The following is a 17,148-nucleotide window of genomic DNA, read 5'->3' on the forward strand; positions in this document are numbered from 1 at the left end:
TTTTATTCGAGAAGTTTTTCACAAGGCATAAGCTGAGAAAGGGGGAATGGAATTCAGGAGATAGAAAGTTAAAAGAAGGAGTAAAGTCCAGTTTCACAAAGGTTGTCGCAGAGGTATGAATTAAATTTAAAAATAGCCTTCTGTGCCTGTCCTTGCAGGAGGCAGAGGACTACAACATATGGGCCTCCAGCTGCTGACCATGCGTCAGACGCACGAATATGAAATACGCCTGAAGGAGATGGAAATTGAGAAAGAAAAGATGAAAATTGAAAATGCAAAAGTGGAAAATGAGGCACGGCGACTCGCTCTTGAGGAGCGGAAGCTGGATCTAGAAGAAAAAAACACCAGCTTGAAGTCTCTCGCCATAAAAGAGAGCATGAAAAACTACTTGAAAGCCTTCAGAAAATGATCAACGCGCAAATCCAAGCAATTTTTCACTTTTTGAATAAAAATACGTGACTCCTGTGCTAAGTGTTTGCGTTTAGACTGCATTTTAGGATAAGGTTTTGCAAAAACTCAGATTTCGGAATATGTTTGGTTTGCTAGAACTACAGAGGAGTGAGGTAAGCTTCAAGATCTGGTGGATCAAGTCCGAAATATTGCGATACCTGGGCACTGTATAAACAGGTATGGCAGTTTGCAAGAAGAGCACTCGCTTTGTAGATTCGGTGCAAGTTCTGGAGGTACATCTTTTGGTTCTTCTTAAAGTCTACAAAAGCAAACAGCCCTGCAATTTTACCGAAACCCCACTCCACGGCCTGCCTCACACTACTCATAGCCTTATTAAATTCGCACTGCTCCGGAGTCAAGGATGCACCGCCATAGGGCTTGAGCAGAAGGGGCCGCAGTGGGTAGGCAGGGTCTCCATAAATGCAGTAATCATGCCCTTGAACAAGCTTTTCCAGTTTAGAGTACACTTTGCTGATCCCAAAGTTACCTGAAAGAGTAAAAAAAAATAGTATTATATGAGTCAGCAGCACTTGGTTAGGACAGCTGGGCTCATTTGTTTTTGCTGAAGTTGGTTATTCACTCACCAGCATCATGTTTACTGCCGGGATATGACCCATCCAATTGGCAAATGATTCCATTGGGGCACATTATGGCTTGATACTTCAGGGCATGGAATCGTTTGTGGCCGCTGAAATAAAGTTTTTGGTCCCTTGAGGGTCGGCAAATTGCCCGTGCTGTGCCATCGATGAAAGCCCAGCAGTTCGTCAGAGGGGCTCCTTTGGAATGAATGGCCTGAAAGAACAAACAAGTGGGTTCAAAATTTCTACAAATTGATCTGTGATCCTAGTTATGATGTACAGCCCCGCCGTGCTGGCGCAATGGTTAGGGCGCTCGACTAGTGTGCCTGAGGATGCGGGATCGAATCTCGGCCAAGGCGGCCGTTTTTCCTAGCCTGAGTAGGTTTCAAACCTAATTATGATGTATTAGCCACTTACCTGCGAGAATTTCTCCAGTGTGTCGATGTTGAGCCAGCTGTGATTATTTACGTCATCCAGCAAGTGAAAGAAACATTCGTCGATGTGCCGGAGAACTTGATTTGCCAAGGAGGACATCGTCGAACTGTGCCGCCCGAAAAGGTCCTCGAGATCCATTAACCGGTTTGGATAAGCCAGCCGTCTAAGCGTTATGCACAGAGCCTCGTCGCCAGGTACTGAAACCCTCTGCGGGGTTACCACGTGTTCGGGGATGCGCAAGGCCACCCTTAGTCGCCGCACATCATCCTTTTCAAAACGAAAATAGGTCCTGAAAACACCACTGTCCATCGCGTCAATGTTGAGAAGTCCACGTACGGAAAGTGGGTCACGGCGCGTCTGTCCAAACACTTCCAGGCACAACAAATCTTCTATCTCGGACCATTTAAGTCTCGACAGGAGTAGCGGATCTTGCAATATGCTTTTCGGCATCTTGGAAGCAACTAAAAAAGCGCGCGAAAGAACAACTAACCTGGCGGTTAGCACATGGCTTCATTTTCGTAGCGTCGCAGTCGCAAACATTTTTTCTAACACAAATATTCCTCTACTGCATCCAAAAGACCCCTATTTTAAACTAATATAGAAAAAACAAAAGAAAATTACATTTATTCCGCAGTTATAGCATAATAAAAACAAGCGCGACGCGTATTCATAATTACGCTAGCTCCAATTCTGACCACAAGATGGCGCAACAGAGCGCGCCGATCTTTTCCGCTCAGGCGGGTTCCGTACCCGCCGAGCTAAAAGTCTATTCTCGCTCGACGCTCCGCTGGTGGATCCGCTGGGCCGCTCAGCGCCGCTGGCCGCAAACCCGCTCGCCTAAAAGTCTCTATTATGAGAGCCGCGTGGGCCCACGCACCCGCGTCAATGCACGCGCCACTGACCAGCAGCCGACAACGAAAAGCGCGCCTTTTCCCGCCAGCCCACGCTGCAGCAGCGCCGCCGCGCGACTGCTGTTTCTTTCCGTCACGCCAATGCATGGTGAGCGGCGGCGCCTTAACACACTGCTCAGGATTCTAGTACACTATAGCGGCGGCAGTGCTGCCAACCTCCAGCGCCGCTTCTCCCCGAATTCGCAATAAAAAATTCCCTAGATTTCCCTAGATAGGAAAAAAAGCTTTAAATTGTGAAAAAATGTATATTTATGCGCAGTTCAGTAGCAAGTTTTATCATGCAGCTTCCCTATTACCAGACGTTGATAAGCAAATTAGCTGTAAATTTGAAATGAAGGATCTAAAATGAAGAACTTCTAAATGTAGCTATAAGATAAACAGTATAGCGCTCTTTGGAAATTACAAATTAACAGCTCTATATCGTGCATGTGTATTTTTTTTTCACTGTACGCAAGATATTAGTAAACATATGGGTCGGCATGTGGAATTAACTGAATTTTTGTCCCTCACATTGTGTCGGTTTCGACTTCGGCCGAAGGATGCCACGTGCAAAATGACTGGAGGTCGCTGGAGGAATTTACGGAAACTGCGATGTAAGAGCTGTTTGTCCATTTGCTCCGATTGCTATAGAGGGTGGCTGACGTAGCAGTTTGAGTCAATTAAAACAATGAAGTGATTGTTACAGCTTTTGTGCGCCTCATGTGACCTCAACTCACTTTGTTCGTCGTGGTGGAACTGGAATTGTGGTTTTGGGGCGTCTAACGTCCCAAAGCGACGCAGGCTATGAGGGACCCCGTAGTGAAGGGCTCCGGACATTTCGACCACCTGGGGTTCTTTAACGTGCACTGACATCGCACATTACACGGCCCTCTAGAAATTTCGCCTTCATCAGAATTCGACCGCTGAAGCCCGGGATCGAACCCGCGTCTTTGCGATCAGCAGCCGAGCACCATAGCCACTGAGCCACCGTGGCGGCAGAGCTGGGAATGGTTCCCCTAGTTGGACTAGCTAAGATTTCCAGCAAGGCGCTCCCTTCTCAAGCAAAAATGGCGCCCTTGCTCTTTCCTAGTTATCAAAACAAACATGCAGATATGCTTACTAAACAGGAATTTCACGTCGTGCAGCGAGCTCCAAATGCAGCCTGAGGAAGGGGCACGCGTGCTGAGGGAAGGCGGTGGCGCGCCAGATCACATCAGCGGGTGCCACTGGCCACGTCAGGGACCATACACGTCCGGTTACGTCCGTGTAAAGGCTGGTTCGCATGCAAGCGACTGAAAATTGAGCAGCGCAGTGCTGCGAAAAATTGGTAACTTGTTGGAAGAATCGTCGCTCTGAATGCTGGAGCCGCCGCGATGGCTCTAAACAGCTTTTGCGTCGGAGAAACAAAGCGCTTTCACTTGCATGTGAAACAGGCTTCGCGCGGCGGTGTTGTGCGGGCCTCCGTTATTTGTAGAGAAAAAACAACGAAAAGCTTGCACTGTCTTCACAGTTTGAGGGAGAAAAATAAAGGAAACTCTCCGAGCAAATGAAATTTTCCTAGATTATAAAAAAAATCAAATTTCCCCCAAAACAACGTCCAAATGCTCTCGATGTAGGGAAAAATCCCTAGGGTTGGCAGCACTGAGCGGCGGTGAGTCGAGCGGCGAGGTGCGCTCCGGTTGCGCGCTGTGACGTCACTCGGCTCCTGGCGCATGCGGAGAACCGCACCTGTTGGAGGTACGCAGAACGGCGAAACTGGCCAATGTAGCACTCGGTACAAAATTCTGATTGAGGCGTTGTTTCCTGTACCGATGTATTGGCAGCCTTGCCTCTCCTTTCTAGACAACAGTGTATTAAAGCGGGTGCAACGGATGTGTGTGCAAGCGGCCGCAAAGACTTTGTTTTTTAAACTTCGCTCGTCAACTTTACGGTCAACAGGTCGCTTCGTGAAAAAGGGACTCTTGTTCCATGGTCTGTGAACTGTCGGCTGTGTCAGCAGCCAGAAACTATTGACCATCGCTTTGTGTTTTGTCGTGATGCCATGTTTTTTTTGGGGGGACAGTTTTCAACGGACTGTCAAGAAGGGCATTGAGATTACTCCCTATACTATTAAATTTTTGCCTACATTGGAAGGTTCTAAGTTTCCATGTTTCCAAAAAGAAAACTGCGGCGACAGCCTAGGAATCTCAAGCAGTGCCAACGAAACTGACCTGTTTGCGCCGCCACGGTTTCGAATCCCAGTGGCGGCGATATTTATTTTATTTATTTTTTCAATTATGGTTTGCTTAAGGTCACCCTCAAGGTGAAGCATCACACAAACCGGTGAGCCGGTTTGACCTTGTGAAGTAGTGCTTTCGCATTAAAACTACCAGGAGTGGAGTTGGACTGAGACTGCTACAGTGAAGTGAGAGTGGTGTAGTGAGCGAGTTTGTCTTTGAGGAGGGCAGTTTTGAGCTGGTGTTGGGGAAGGGTTCAAAACGATGATTGGAGCTGACTCGGCCATTGTTTGAAAATGCCTACTAGGTTACACTTCAAAATTTCACCAGCGCTGCGACGAGGAACAAGAACAGAGAAGGAAGGACAAGGAGAAGCTCTTGTCCTTGTCCTTCCTTCTCTGTTCTTGTTCCTCGTCGCAGCGCTGGTGAAGTTTTGAAGATGTACCAACTAGCTCAAACCACGATTTTGGTCTAGGTTACACTTGTGTCGTGCAATCCTCCATCATCTCATTTAAGTGCTCATTTCAGCCAAAATCTGCATGTATGTTCTGTGCAGGTCACGAAGCCGTTCGCCTCAGCAGGAAGAGGAGCCAAAGACATGCCCTAGCCCTTCTTTCAGCTAGCTTCTTTACTTTTCTTTTAATTATTTTGTGAGTCTTTCGTTTGTTGTTGTTTCCAAATATGACACTCCCAGACTGAGGGCGTTTGTTCTTTTTTTTTTTCCAAACGTTGCAGCTCTCAAGGTTAGGGTGTTTGTTCTTTCATGTCCCTGCCACGTCCTTCGCTTCGTAGCTGGCATCAAATGGGGCCCAACGGAGCGCTCCTTGCTATTACTTTACTATACTCTCTTTCCAGACTACATTCGATACAGCCTTCCTGCACTCTCTATCATGAGCATTTCTTGCTTGCGGATGTTAGAGAATATTCAAGCACAGGCGCTCAAGATATGCCTCGGATTACCACGTTGTGCCTCGAACAAAGATAGGATTAAGAACTGCCAAGCAAAGCAGTCATCAGGAAACGAAGCAAGGCTTTTTGCTCAGTTTTTACGTAATAGACTACATCATGCGAATTTCAAACTTTACGCGACATTTCCATGAATTACGCACATTCAGTAATGACACAGCATATACGTGCCAAAGAGAATGGCTGTATTTTTGAAGAGCGGACCGTCTTGATAAAGGAACCATGCGTACTCACAAAATGCGCGTTTACTGGATCTTCGAGCGTAATGGTGAAAGGCGCTTCGCCTCTGTTTAGTTTTTACGATAGTTCTTCAAATGGAGCTAGCCAGAGCACCACCTGCGTTGCGTAGGTGACAAACTCTGGAATATCACACTGCAAGTGTAAGAGACCCAGTCATTTGCCCAATGACGGATGCCCCTCTGAAGAGATTTTTTTCGTTTATTCAACAATCGAAAACATTAATACAAAAAAGCTATTCATTACAATCAAACTGCAGGAACCAGAAAAGAGAGTCCTGATTAAAAAAACAAATTCGAGGTAGTGTCACCCTGTTTGCACCAATACAGGAAAATATGTTTGGGTGGGCAGCGCTGTGCTAGGAGCATGTTAGGAGCGCTAAATAGCAGTGGCAGCCGTAACACTGCAGCAAATATCATAGTCAGCATTCTAGGGTAAACGTATTCGGATAATGTACTATACTGCAATTCACCTTTCAAACATGGGAAAACAAAATATTAAGAAATGTCTGGTACTCGATTTCTGCGTAGTACCGTCTACTTTTTTTTTTCGGAGAATGAAAGATTATGACAGGAGGAAGGCGAATATTTGCTTTTTGTCTGCGAATTCAGAGCCATCACATGTATATCAAAGCTGTCTATGCGTCGTACATCTCCAGGCAGCACAACGGTGGTGTCTACGGGGATGGGCGAGCGGTGCCACCTGTTCCGTGCAGCCACGCAGCTGGCGACCGAGAATATCGCCGGTGCGGGGGACAGCTGCACGCTGTTCAAACACACCGTGGAGACGGAGGACACTCCGGGAACAATTCGCGAAATGGCGCTGGCAGGGGCGCTTGGGCGTGTTCGTTTATTTTTTGCAGATAGGCAAAGCACAGCTTCAACAGCTCTCAGTAACCTCTACGAAGCATGCAACAAACATTGGATTACAAATTATTGTTGAAGAGTCGGGCGTCACAGTGTTGAATGACGCCGATACTCGAACAGTGTCAATATTTGGACGTGAAATGCGGCGCATGGAGAATCGCAGATACCTGTGAATGCACAATAATGAAAGTGATTAATACAGACTGAGGAACAGCTCGTTAGGAAGAAACGAAGGAGGAACGCGGTCGAAATGGGGCGTAGAGCGCTATAGTGATGCAACAGATACGGAGTAATAACAGCAGCTGGAAAGGCTAAAATTTTTGTGGGGATCTTACTTCGGACGCTTACTGCACGTGAAATCGCATTCGGTTGTGGATAGAGATTAACGTGAAAATAGCCGCCGAACTGGTTAGAAGTTCTGATGGAAGGGCATGAAATGAAGCTGCGCTGCGGGATATGGGTTAGTTTATTCGATCAGGGGAGGCACAAAGTAAAATATCCTTTGAAGAGAGACTAAGACAAAGATGGATAGAAAGTGGTAGGCAAAAAAAGCCTTCGAATATTTGTACAGCAAAAAATAGACCAGAGTTGAATAAAATGAACCAAAAAGCTTGTAACGGGGTGCATAGGTAACAAGAAGAGGAAGTTACCTGGAACTTAAAAATGAAGATACGCGAAACCGAGACCGCATGCAGGAGACCAAAATGAATTGAAAACTTATTTCGTTAACTAAAACCTCAAATAAGCGAAAACTTGAAAGCAACACTGAATAATACTTCAAATGCATGTGCCCCCTTTCGGAAGCCTTGATTAAATTTCTTTTAGAGCGAGTAAATTTGGACGCAAGCATTTACACACAGACTTATTTGTATGGCCTGTGGAGCCTATAGCTTATAAATTACAGGAAATGTGGAGAAAGCAGTGTATAACACGTTATAGGTGTTACGGCAGGCTGTAAAGGAATAGCTACATTTATCAATGAGGACATGGTTGGCCTTCTGCATGTTTTCGCTTTTAGGGATAACGGCAGTATAACGAATTTATCATTAGTAGCAAGGAGCAAGAGAAGACTACAGGCCCATTTCAGAGACGATCATGCAGCAGATGCTCATGGATCTCTTGGATTTACCTAATATTTATACATTAGTAAAAAAGACATCTGAAATTATGTCAGCGCAGAAAGAATTATTCAACCCCAAAAAGCAATTGCCATGAAGCTGATTACCCTGCGGTTGTGGTCTGCTTGGATTTCCTCTTTCTTTTCGAATAAACAAAATTGTGTTAACTAATTTAAAACAGAACAGTTTGAATTATTCGCAAGCAAGTTTGGCAAATAGTATGGTGAACATGAGCGCATGAATTCACCTCTTATTGATGAATGGTGAGCATAACATATGTGCGCTGCGCCTTCCCATCGTATACGAGCTGTTTTACCTACCCTGCGCTTTGGACACTTTGTGCTGCATCTCTCTGCGCAGTCATGCTTGTGATGTCGGCCTCTTAAATAATCTCAATACAACTGAATATGCCCTAATTGGTTCAGTAAAAATCATCAGCGCTCGTGCCGTACTCCATATTGTTGGCGTGATCCTTCGCGCTACTTCCATCATTAGCAGGGTGTGTTGCTGGGAAAGTTGGTTTGACATTCTGAACATGCAGCGCTGACACAAGAGGGACGAATGAAGGAAGGAAGGAAGGGAAGAAGGAAGGAAGGAGTACTGTGTGTTCCATCATTACTCGAGTACGGTCAACATAGTTAAAGTGGTGGAAGCCTTTCAAAGAGGTTTTCTAAAGTTGCCTACATAGCAGTTGCAACAGTGGCTATGGCTATAACATTCGCTAAGAGTCCTAAAGATAGACGCAGCTTGCATCTGCGCTCAGAAAGAGGATGAAATTTTGTCCAGCATGTTTTATTTTGACTTTATTTTTCCTTATGTGCCTTTTTCTTTAAGTCTACTATTTTCAGAGACTTGAAATTTTGTACGAGAGTAGCAACAAAAGCTAAACACACTTGTTATCAAAATTATGCGCTTAGAACGAAAACTACATTTATTTTATTTCTTTCTCGATGCAAAGAGATTGCCACCAATGAATGTGCTTTTAATGCAGAAAAATCCAAACAAACATAGGTTATTAAATCTGGTACCAATTAGGTAAATGGCTGTGATTAACATCTGTGGATCTCTGATGTAAAATAGACCTGAATGATTGGAAAATTTTGTTTGCTTAAGCTTTATAGTACCCGAGAAAAAAGGGAAGACACCCCCCGAGGTTGTTTTGAGATCAACGCGAATAAAGACGCAAAAGCATTTTTATTCTCTAAACTTCCCCTAACTGGAGAGCTACAGGTGGAGCCGTAGTGGCTGGAAAGCGTACCACGAATAAGGCGCAATTCAATACCGAAACTAAAGGTTGTGTTTCTGATAAGAACCGCAGATAAATAAATTTTTAAGTATCCAATAAAGACCAGGTCGAGACTCACCCGCCTTTCCAGTCGGCATGACAACCAAAAAGCGCTAACAATTTCTGAAATCCTAATACAGATATGTGATATACTTTTTGAAAGGTAAGGAAAATTTCGATCAGATCATAGCCAAATCACTAAACCGATTTTTTCGACCAAACAAAGTCTCACGCAACCTACAAATATCTCGTATTTTGAAGCATTTAGAACACCATTAAATGAAAAATGCTGCCCTTTAGACTTGCAGCTACGTCCTGTTTTTAAAGCGAAAGCCTTTAATGCCTCATCGCTGTCGACAGAAGGTTGTGAGCAGAGATTTCACGCTTTTCGGTTGGTCGAAATGGTTATGGCGTCAGAGTGCGCGGATTCGAAGTAATGAGGTCACCCACGGATGCCTGTCACCCTCTTTTGGAGCAGACGACAACTAATAAAATAGTTGTCGTCCGCTCCGACAGGGGGCGTAAGACGTCCGTAGGTGACCACATTACATACCTCAATACTGGGAACAGAGCCATGGATACAACCGAACTCAGCGAAGCAGAGAGAGAGTCGTGCTAAAGAAGCAGTCAAAGTCGGCAGTCGAAATGTGTAGTTGTAATGTGTAGTCAAAGTGTTTAGTCAAATAAAGCACTAGTGCAGCACAAACAGTCTCGCAGTCAGTGCGAATCAGTGCGCCAGGAAAGGCTTTCGCCTTGCAGCGCTTTAGAGAGCCGAAGTGCCCCCTGAATTTTTTTATTGAACTGCGATATTTACCTGTGCCATGACACTGTTTTCTTCCTTATCAAACACAATATTCCCATAGCGTATTCCTTTAAGGCCCTCGGTCTTTCCATAAACAAATAATACTGCATAGCGAAAGTATACACTATCCAGGTGCTATCACGACATAAGAGAATGCTCTGACCGCAGCATACCATCCAAAACAACACTGGATCTAACAAAACACTTGTGCATACAACCGCGCTTGCTCGCAACATGCTGTTTATTCTAAAAACCTTAAGATATTGCTATGTTCAGGAAGCGGAATCACAAATCAATACAATGAAAGAAATGTAGCTGCAATCATTCACTTGTATTCATTTGATGGCATATCCACTCAAGAATGTCATCAAGGTAAAGTGCCAATGGCATGCTCACCTGCAATAATGTCGATGCAGACTAATAGTTCATGCCACCTATGCACCATTTCAGATTGTGGCAAAAGATGCATACAATTTGTGGGTGCTTTTTATATCACCTAAATTATGGGCTCATGCATCATGTCCACGCCAACTTAAGAATAAAAATTCATTGTTTGAATGGCACATAAACGCTTCCTCTAAGTGATTTACAGTCAGCTTGTTATATTTCTATATTTTAAATAAGCTTGACTTTTTCCTTTCTACGTCAGCACTGTGTCTTTAATGGTTAAAAAAAAACAGGATTTATTGCAAATCAGCACTGTTATGTCCGATTTTCTTCGATTCATCCAAATTTGTCACACAGTAGCTTCAAACACGAAATAATAACGGCTTGTTCAAGCCATAATTGTGATTCAGAAAACAAAAAAGCAGAAAAGCGCGTATTAAAAATTCGCGAAATTGTGCAATGGTAATGTTTACGTGCAATGGTAATGTTTACAGCCGCAAATACGGCTGTTAAATGCAGTAAAATGAGGAGCAGATTCTGGTTAAACAGTCACTCGTCGTAATTTTCTGGAACATGCTTGCAGCCTAATCAAGTAGCCCAGCGAAATTCCTAAGTCCCATTATCATCATAACCGGCCGGACTATGCCCACTGCAGTGCAAAGGCCTCTCCCATGTCTCTCCAATTAACCCTGTCCTTTGCAAGCTGCAGCCACCGTATCCACACAAAATTCTTACTCTCATCTACCCACCTAAGTTTCTGCCGCCCCTTTGCTACGCTTGCCTTCTCTTGGAATCCACTCCGTTACCCTGAAGAACCAGCGGTTATCTTGCCTTCGCATTGCATGCCCTGCCCAAGCCCATTTCTACCTTTTGATTTTGACCAGGATGTCATTAATACGCGCTTGTTCCCTCACCTACTCAGTCCGCTTGCCGTCTCTTAGCGTTACACCGGTCATTTTTCGTTCCATTGCTCGTTGCGTTGTCCTTAACTTAAGCTGAACCCTCTTTGTTAGACTCCACGTTTCTGCCCCATAGGTGAGTACCGATATGATACAGCTGTTGTATACTTTTCTCTTGAGGGATATTGGTAAACTGCCATTCATGATATGAGATGGCCTGCCATATGCGCTTCACCTCATTCGTATTCTTCTAGTTATTTACCTCTCATGATCCGGATCACCAGCCACTACATGCCGTTAGTACACGTATTCCATCACCACTTCGAGTACCTCGCTACCCATTATTCCTAAATGCTATGCTCGTATGGTTGCTCGCTGAACTGTACAGTTTTAAATAGCAACTTGTTCACAATGGACATATCAAAACGACACCAAGATTATTAAGTTTTAATTACGTGGCTATAGCTTCGACTTGTAAATAAAGAGGCCATTAAAAAAATTGCTGCTTTTCTTGTCGATGGAAACAGATGCAAGCCCGAAACGTACTACAGGAAAGGCGCAGCGCTTTCCAGGACTCATCATAGCTGGTGGTAGCCGCACTCAAGACTTAAGGAGCCTCCATCAAAAGTCGCTTTACTGTTCTTAGGTTTTCTTAACAAGCAAGAGTGTAGGTTTTTCTTAACAAGCGACAGTGCGCTCGGTTACCGTCGCCGCTATTGGCTTTTGGCGAGCCCGGCGACCAGGCCTGGCCACTTGCAGAATGGGAGAATGTGGCGCCAGCACATGCTACCAAGAACGATGGAATGTTCTCAGGCGTAAGCGGCCGCCTCAGCCACTGCTCCATCGATGGTCTTGTGGATGTAACTGCAAGAAGTGCTGCCGCGGTCGTGCAGTGCTATTACACTCGTTTGCTCACTTCTTGTTTCGCATTTGGCCACGCGTTCAACGTCATGGCGCATTCATCAGGTACCTGTGGTTGTTTTTAGCACATAATCGTCGCTTATTGGCGACACTCTCTCGCGACTGTTTAGCCGTTCATGCTCTCTGCTACATAGCCCCAAGAGGGAGATGAATTCCCCGCAAGGCGGCTGCGTTTCGTTGGAGGAGAATTCGAAGGAATACCCGTGTGGTGTGCGGTTTCAATAAGCTCTAAATAACTACAGGAGGTCCGAATCAATCCGGATCCCTCCACAATTGCGTTTATTTTAATCTTTAAATTCTACCAGTGCTTTCATCATCCCTTCCCTCACCGCGCATTTGACGGGCGAACTCAGAAGTGACACAGTTGATACACGCTCCTTTTCATCGAAGGAAGTTTTCCCTTAGCGGCCTTTGCAAATATACGACGGTTCTGCATGAACTGATGAATAATGAAGGCGGCAATTATCAAAGAGCAGTTCCAAGATGCTACGCGTCAAACGAGGGGACAGAGAGGGCGCTGCAAACAATCAACGGTACAAGACACTGTAGTACAAGACGCCACTGACGCTTCAAATTTCTTTCGGGTCTATACGTTTGTTAAAATTCGTGTGCAGCATCTCCCATCCCCCTCTTTTATGTTTCTGCGTGGTGATATGTGGTTATAAGAACACGAAAGGCAGGACAACAGCGACTACCCAGTCGAAAAACCAGACACGAACACACGCTTTTAAAAATTACTGCGTGTTGTGACTGATGCTAGTTTGTGGTTGGCTACATTCTTACTTGCAGACTCCCAGGAAGAAGCTTTGCGACATTAGCTGATCGGAGAGAGACAGTGAAATAGTGATTAATATTGTAATGTTGTGAACAAAAGTAAAAAAATACATACGTAGCTGGACTCAGTACCTAGCTTCTTTGTTCATTGCTACACAAAAGCCACTTCATCATTACTGTATACCACTGTAAAGCACTATATTCTTAAACATTTCTTTAAATTCAACGTGTTTGTTTACGGCCGTAAATGTCATCTCTTCACTACCACTCCTCATTCAGGGTGCTTCAAATTGTTCGAAACAGATTTTTTTAAAAGCTTTGAAAGAAAATTTGGTGTGGTGTCTGCAGTTTTGATTTTACGTGGAGGAAGGTATTAATTATATGTTAGAAGTGAATGAAAAGACTAATAATTAACTAAAATTCACTGATTATGCTATTTGAGATTACTTTCCAAGCCCATGGTTGTAGTGCGAAATTTAAGGCTCTTAAAATCGAAGGCGAGCAGAATTTTTTAAATTCCAGAATAAGGGAAGATAACGAAGGAAGGAAAACTATTTTGAGAGGTCTTCAAGTAGGCTTTTCCACATTGCATATTGATAAAATTGGCGTTGTTTGTATCAAATGCAGAGGTAGTTTACGTTTTCTTTGGCGCAGATGCTCTCGATGTGATTCCAGCGACGACATCACGTGCAGCGACTCCATTTCGTCTACCTGTAACGCGGCGAAGCCAACTTCATGAACTGCCAAACGCGAGTTTTCTACGCTGCATAGCTGGAAGCGCGACGCTAATTCAGAGTTTTTATAAACTGCGTTAGCATTCTTCTTTGAGTGGGTTAATTTTGCCAATATAATCTTGCGCTGTAAACTGAAAAATCTGAAAGTTTATCAGCGAATTTCAGTTAATTACTCAGCCGCCGCGGTGGCTCAGTGGTTATGGTGCTCGGCTGCTGACCCGAAAGACGCGGGTTCGATCCCGGCCGCGGCGGCTGGAATTTCTTTGGAGGAGAAATTCTAGAGGACCGTGTACTGTGCGATGTCAGTGCAGGTTAAAGAACGCCAGGTGGTCGAAATTTCTGGAGCCGTTCACTACGGCGTCTCTCATAGCCTGAGTCGCTTTGGGACGTTAAACCCCATAAGCTAAGCCAAGCCATTTAATTACTCACCTTTTATTTCCGCTCTATTACGTAAATAATTTCCACCCTGCCGTACAATTAATCCGCAAAGAACTCAGAGGCGAATATTTCAAGGCTTTTTTAAAAAAAAATTCTGTGTTGAGTAATTTCAAACACCGTATATGTATAATGAAGGCAAACACGAACCTAGAACGGCAACAAATATGCCAACGAGTTGACTCATTTTCATGTATGTGTATTTGTGTAACCATGGGTGATAGCCAACAGACGCACGCATTTTGCCGTTCCACATGTGTCGGGAGCACGCCAACTGTATTCGGCAAAGAATATCTGCGCTGCGATTGCGCGGTCAACAAGCAACTTCAATGTCCTTCATTTGACCAGCACGTGGTTGGTACTTTTGCTATTATGAGAACGAGCACTTCATTCACCGGCACTGCTTTTCGAGCCTAAAGCTGGTAGCTGTGCCAGCCATTTTCACCATTGCACGCACTCGTAAACTCTCTATAAACGCATGATGATGCATTGGACCTCTCACCTCTTACCCCCGTTTTTTGCGAAGGTAGCTCTTGTAGGCTGTGACATGATTTTTTTTCGGAACGAAACCCCAAAGTAGCACACAGGTTTCAGTCGTTCAATTCTGATGGGAATTCGAAAACAATGCATCACTTAAAAGCTTTGTCACTGACGAGGAAAAAGCCTGAACTCAGCACAGGTGATTTCCCTTGTTGAGAAATAAAAATTGAATCAATAAATCAATTGAATCAATCAATCCCTGCCGTGAAGTTTTCTCCTCATCCCGCGCGATCCACCTCACTGATGGCTGATGTGTGTCTGGCGCCAGTGTTCTTGCACTTTACCTATTTTACCTGTTTTGGTGCCGGTACTTGCATTTTCGAGCCTAGACGTATGCAGCTTCTATTGAAGTTACAAACGCTCTACCAACAAACTATATTTTGTGCTCGCGAACGCATTAGCGAACGCTGGCTAGTCGCTTTAGTTAAGATGCCGATGTACGGCAGTCGACGATGGAAATGTGGTCTCGAATGTTTTGCGTTCCTTCTTTGCCGGTGGCAGATTTTACTTGCACATATTGAACATATAGCAAATATATTTGACGCCTGGTACCCTGTTATAATAGAAAAAGCTGAATGTTAATTGGTGGCATGAAAGACTTTGCGGTGTAGGCGTGACATAACTAGTCAACTTGGTTTTCGCTGACAATATCCACTCATGCAGACGCTTGCATTATTACTGCTTCTACGCGTTGCCTAATGAAAATTGGCAGGCATCCATAATTAGCCTGGTAGTGACCACTTGTGCGTTTTCTTGCGAACTCTCAATGTTCCTCAATATCTCTGTCTACAGGAGTCAATGTACATTGAACGGAACCTCGTACTGCGTTTATTAGTAGCTGCACATTAATGAACATATGCTGTATGCACAGTCAAGAGCGGTTACAAGGCTATCACGCTCGTTCCAGATGAAACGGACCAAGAATTTTTTCCCGAGATGATGGACACTTATTCCGCAACAAACACGATGGTGCAGAATTAGAAACCCTTCGGCAAACCAAGCTGGTGTATTCACTGCAGCCATCTTGCCTTATTAAATGTTATTAGAGCAGTTTAGTACGAGTAGGTTAAGCCTGAACTGATCACCTTAAAACCGCGTTAGTCTGTACATCAATGTACGCGTTAGTTACTTTAAAATTGTTGTTGTCGGCTCAAAAGTGACAAAATACTACACTGAAAGAACTTTTTACCCCAAAGGAACGCTGCCTGATACCGCCGAAGAAACAACGGTAAATCATTCGTAGAGAGTAATATTTGCCTTGAAAAGCGAAAAAATTTGCCGTGAAAAAAGAAAACACCGAAATTTGTCGGTCGAAATGTTAAAAATAAAAAGCAAAACATCCATCCACCATGTAGAGCAGAGAAGGTAAGGCACACGTGAAAGCCGCTCGCTTTGTTGGAAATATAATCTGTGCGGGGAAACTTGGTGAAACCACATCACACCTTTCTTTCACAATTGTACCGATGCGCCAAACACGGCGCCGTGCCCGAGCGAGAAATTTCTTTTTTTTTTATATGAACATTTGAAATCGATATAAACAAAGACATTGGCGCTGAATTCAGTGAGAACAAATACGTCTAAATAATTAGTGACAGTGTCAATAACGCATTGAGGTACTTCATAATATTTTGTCAGGCTAAGAATCCTCATATCTAACTTGTAAATCTCGGTCTTGATATAGCAGGACTCTAGTTTTCTACTCAGTCAATGCTGACAAATTATTCCTTTATCTGAATAATTATTAGTCGGCTCATTACTACGTCTATTTCCACCCATATAATGCTCTTGATCACCGGGAATATAGCAAGAGTTCTGGTATTTCGCAATAAAAATCCTACCAACACTGATGCACAAAATTTTGTAACTCTGCCGTCGTAGAGAACTTTGGTGTTCTCTATGTCACGCAAAAGAAACCCCCCTTGTCCTGCCTTGGCAAATAGTTTTGATGTATAGTGCGCTACATACAACTGCTTCTGTTTTTTTCCAGACAGGAAATCCCCGTTTTTTAGCAGCCTAAGGAATGAGGCAAAGAGCACTGAAAGGTGTTTCATCGCACTTTTCAAACTGCCGATGGAAAACTGCAGCTTCTAATTGAACGCCTCGTTTTCAACACCGTATTCTCATACCTATGTGAAACAACTAAGGCTTAAATGACTAGGGTTTTCTTCATCCAAAATTCAGAAAAAAAACGTAACCAGCAATTGGGCTTTCTGCTTTTATGAACATGCCATCATAACTCATCTTTTCTTTATCCCGTTAGCGAAAGCTCAGATTCTCAGCTATGCGATTTTGAATTTAAAGCGGACGCCAACGTTTTTCTTTCTTTGCATCCGCTGTTCTGTCCAATTTTCTCCCCATTGTCTAGCCCACAAACTCTGCTGTAGGCTTAGGAATAGCGGAATTCTGTTGCAGAACCTGCAAAATAAAAAGCGTGCCTTGAGAAGTTATCGTTATTAATTTACCTGGTCCATACGAACCAGGAACTGGCTCTCGGACAGCATGTTCAACATCCAAGGATCATTGGGCAGCCTGCGCTATGTCGTTCCGAATTACTTGTACACATACAGCGTGTCTCTCGTCGCTCTCGTCGCTGATATTGACGCAGCTGCTCAAGT

The 17,148-nt window shown here is 44.1% G+C and overlaps 1 protein-coding gene across 1 annotated transcript; it reads right to left on the bottom strand.

The window, feature by feature from the left end:
- Window positions 1-491: 491 nt before the first annotated feature.
- Window positions 492-1,919, bottom strand: LOC149347433 (uncharacterized). The gene is made up of 3 exons (XM_089585575.1): window positions 1,446-1,919; window positions 1,035-1,242; window positions 492-937 (listed from the first exon to the last, which is right to left on the bottom strand). The coding sequence occupies exons 1-3, from the start codon at window positions 1,911-1,913 to the stop codon at window positions 549-551; spliced, it is 1,065 nt and encodes a 354-aa protein (XP_089441701.1). The 5' UTR covers window positions 1,914-1,919; the 3' UTR covers window positions 492-548.
- Between the last annotated feature and the right edge of the window lie 15,229 nt (window positions 1,920-17,148).

This window comes from Amblyomma mixtum, chromosome 4, assembly GCF_055824585.1.
Source record: "Amblyomma mixtum isolate Tamu chromosome 4, ASM5582458v1, whole genome shotgun sequence".
In the NCBI taxonomy this organism is placed as follows: domain Eukaryota; kingdom Metazoa; phylum Arthropoda; class Arachnida; order Ixodida; family Ixodidae; genus Amblyomma; species Amblyomma mixtum.